The following is a 4099-nucleotide window of genomic DNA, read 5'->3' on the forward strand; positions in this document are numbered from 1 at the left end:
GTGAAGTCTGAGGCATGATATGAATCCATCTCATTGTCGAGATTTAAAATGGTCCCAATAGGTACTAATCAAATACCCAACTTACTGCCTTAGGGGCACATGGTAGAGTCTAATACTCTAATAGGTATATTTGAATTAAAGAACAGATGATAATTTGGGTTTGGAAAATCTACAGTTATATAAATTAGAACTATAATCATTTTGAAAAATAGTGAAGACCTCTCAAATCCCTATGTAGGCTTAGCCAAATCATATAAATTTTGCGTTTTATTGATGGTTTTTCATTGCATGTATCGCTTGATTTTGGGATCCCTACTTAGAATATTGTTCAAGATAAAGCCAATAATTGTGGACCTAATATAACAAATAAAAAATAGTTAAACCAATACACATTAGTGGGTATGCTTAGGATTGCCTCATTTGTAGAAAAAAAGCTAATACCCAAAACAAAGCAAGTATTTGATCAGAAAATCTGAGACTTATTTTTATAAGAAAATCAAACAAATTATAGACTCAGATCCAAACTCACATGCTCTTGAATGTTTGGCTTCAAATTACTGGCTACAAACGAAGATGAAGAAGTCGAAGATGGCAATGGAAGTAACATACGATCCCTATTAAAACCCTGGTTGCTTTGAACGGCTGGAATTCGCCACATAGCCAACGGGTTCCCAGTAATCGACGGCTGAGTATATGCCATTTGGTTCCGATACAATGAGTTGTAGTTACTGTTAGTCCAAGATGGGTAAGCCATTGTTGTATTATGTGTGTTGGGTGTGGAACCAAATCGATAATTCATCATCCCATAAGGGATGCTATTTTGTGCCATGGCTGACTGTAGTTGTGCACGCTTGGCATGTTGGCGCTCGCGCTTGTGCGCGTTTTGGTGACCACCTAAAGCTTGAGAGGTCGGGAAACTTCGGCAGCAGTAATGGCACTCGAACTTTCGACTACCCTCGACATTATGGTTATCTTTGAGTTCATCCTGGCACGCTCTACTCTCGCACGTGTCTAAGTCATCGGTAACACTAACGTCTCCGTTGAATTCGATGCCAAAGAGTCGTATCCCGCCTTTCTCTTTAACAGACGTTGACGTTGACGACGGGCGTTTGAAGGGTAATTGAGAGAAGGTGTGCACGTTCATGAAGTCATGAGTTTCTCTTTGGTTATTATTGTCCATTTGAGTTGTAGTGTTTGGAGGATGGAGTGTATATGATCAGTTTGTAGGGGTTTGAGGAGGGAAGAAGAGGGGGAGGTTTGTGTTTTTTAGGGTTGTGATAGAGGGGGTGTTTAATTTGGTGGGTCTATTAAGAGGGTCCGATCTTTGGAGGATTCATGGTGAGACCCCACGTGAGAGTAAGACCTGACAAGGCCACATGAGGTGGTGTAGGCACTTAGCTTCTCAACTCTTTTATTAACTTGTAAAAGTACCAACAATGTTCCATCAAACAGACGGTTGAGATAAAAAATAATTGAAAAACATAGATTTTCCCAGATATCAGTACTTAACTTTTAGGAATTAGTACAGTGTAGTTTTTTTTTCTTTCTTTCTTTCTAAGAGATGCAGTTTCGAAACTCGAATGAGTTGACTTGACTTGATTGGATTTTGAGGCGATTCGGCCCCTAAACTTGAAGGAACCAATTCATTAATTTAATTTGACAATTCATCAAAGTCAGCTAGAAAAAAATACATTAACCTAAATACAAGATTGATCTGAGTATTTGTTTTATTTATTTATTGATAAGCTGAGATTGAATGCCCCGATTCTTTTATTAAAATTTAACTCCGAGAATAATTACAAATTACATCCTCATAAATTATTCTCATTAGCTCTTAATGAATAATATTTAAATCCTCTATTACATAGAATTCACTCCCGATGGATCTCAAACAAGCAAGGTAATCATTCAAAAAAGCAAGATGCAAAAGTGATCGTCGTTAGCCGAATCTTCTTCACCAATTCTGCATATTTATTATTTTTGTAAAAGTTAAAAATTATATTCTAAATATTTATATATTAAATAAATTTTCTTTTAACTTGTGAGAATCGAGGCAAGTTTTGAGTGGACATCCCAATCAAGTTGAATTTTCGAGTTTTAAAACTATGATTCATAGAAATATATAATTCATCAAATTAAATTGCATGAGTCGCCCTTAAATCTCATTACGATAGGAAAGTTGTCCCCGTAATTAGAAAAATGTCAATTCAAGGTTAGTATAAATCAAAATTTTCTTCAGACGAATTTGAGGTCAAATGAAGAGGCAAATAGGCAAAAGACGCATGATCCCATCATCCAAGTCCGGACTTTGTGAAAATTACTTAAAGAACCCTAAAATAGGGTTTTCTTTATAAATCCCGTCCTTAATTATTTGGGTGGTAACTTAATAATTTAGTTAGTAAACTTTCTCTTTTTATTTGCACCCCTTACCTCAAGAAAAGTTATGAAAACTCAAAAATACCCTTTCTAATATTTTTAACCTTTTTTTTTACAGCGATTGTGATTCATTCGAACAATCTATGATGTTAAATGACAAATGAAAAACGTTATATTCACAATTTCAAAGATTTAGATGCAACTTTTGATTCAAGTATCAATTTCTTTATTATTATACATTCACTTCATATATTTTATGAAGATCTATCTAATGTAAATTCAATGCTTAAAAAATCAGAAAGCATTGAGTTTAGTGCTTAAAAATATTTGAACTCAATGTTTTAAAGTGGTGAGCTTGTCTCTTGGAAAAGCACTAAGCTCTCCACTAGATAGATGTTCATGAATATCCAAAATGCATATATTATAAAGAGAAATAGAAGCTCAATTCAAATGTCACATCTAGATTAATTATCCAACCACATGCTTGATCAGAGCATAACTTTGATCCGAGCATCATTTTTACTATTATCTATATTTGTGAAGATCTATCTAATGATGAGCCCGTCACTTGCAAAATAAACAAGCATTAAGAATTTGATAGATCTTCACGAAGTACTAGATATGCTTATGTCATACTAGCAAAATGAATATTTAGATCAAAAGTTACATTCTAATTAAGGTTGAAGTTGGACAATCTTAATCAAATTATAACTTTTGATCCAAATATCTGTTTCACTATTACTACATATGTATTTCAGGTACTTTGCGAAAATCTATTCATTGAAATGCCCGATGCTTTACCAAGCGACGAGCTCATTGTTTTAAAGCATCAATATTGACTCTTGCTATTTTTTTTAAGGATCAAGCTCACTATTATATATATCTTCATGAAATATGAGAAATATTCCATATAATAATAGCACAATAGATATTCAGATCAATAATTATGGTTTAATTAAAATTGGAGTTGGATAATTACAAGCAAAGTATAATTTTTTATTTGAATGCTCATTTCTTAATTATTATTAATGCATTTCTGAAATTTCATGAAAATATATTTAGTAAGATCGACGTTTCACCGATTGATGACCTCGCTTTAATTTCAAGTCCTGAGCTTGAAGCTTTGGGTTTTTCAAGTTTCGAGCTCTCTACATGATAGATGTTACCGAAATAACTGAAATGCATAAATTATGATGGTAAACTCTTGGAATAGTTTGAAAGTTCTGTCTAAATCTTCAAAATTTAAGTATGTCATTTCCCATCACAAATCATAATGAATTGCAATGGCCATTCAAAAACTTAAGTGAAAATAGGTGAGAGGATATTTTGGGAAGGTAAAGATTTATTAAGATATAGAATATTTTAAATATTTCAAAATTTGAAAATCTATCCATTTGCTATTTTCATGAAAACTATTAGAAATTCTTACTACCTGATAAATGACAGGACCTTCTGATTAATTAATTGGTTGAGTCGCGCTGGAGTAACATTAAAATCGACATCGATTCTCACATTGCTGATGTGGAGGTGCACACATAGCCATAATGTCCAATAAATGTTGGGTCTACAACCAAAAGTAATCATTTGATCAGTAATTTTTAGCCACTTGATAAGATGTGCCTTGTAACAAGTCCCCAAGAATTATTAGAATAGGGACCAACTAGTTGCACTTGCACAAAACCCACTAAGAATTGCACTCCATCACTTAAAAATTTCTCTATGA

The 4099-nt window shown here is 33.4% G+C and overlaps 1 protein-coding gene across 1 annotated transcript; it reads right to left on the bottom strand.

Annotated features, from left to right (window-relative positions):
* Positions 1-329: 329 nt before the first annotated feature.
* LOC147396819 (zinc finger protein GIS-like) lies at positions 330-1337 on the bottom strand. Its single transcript, XM_086451201.1, has one exon. The coding sequence runs from the start codon at positions 1178-1180 to the stop codon at positions 506-508; it is 675 nt and encodes a 224-aa protein (XP_086307327.1). The 5' UTR covers positions 1181-1337; the 3' UTR covers positions 330-505.
* Positions 1338-4099: the final 2762 nt, after the last annotated feature.

This window comes from Akebia trifoliata, chromosome 8 (assembly GCF_017979445.1).
Source record: "Akebia trifoliata isolate Shusen 1 chromosome 8, ASM1797944v1, whole genome shotgun sequence".
Classification (NCBI taxonomy): Eukaryota; Viridiplantae; Streptophyta; class Magnoliopsida; order Ranunculales; family Lardizabalaceae; genus Akebia; species Akebia trifoliata.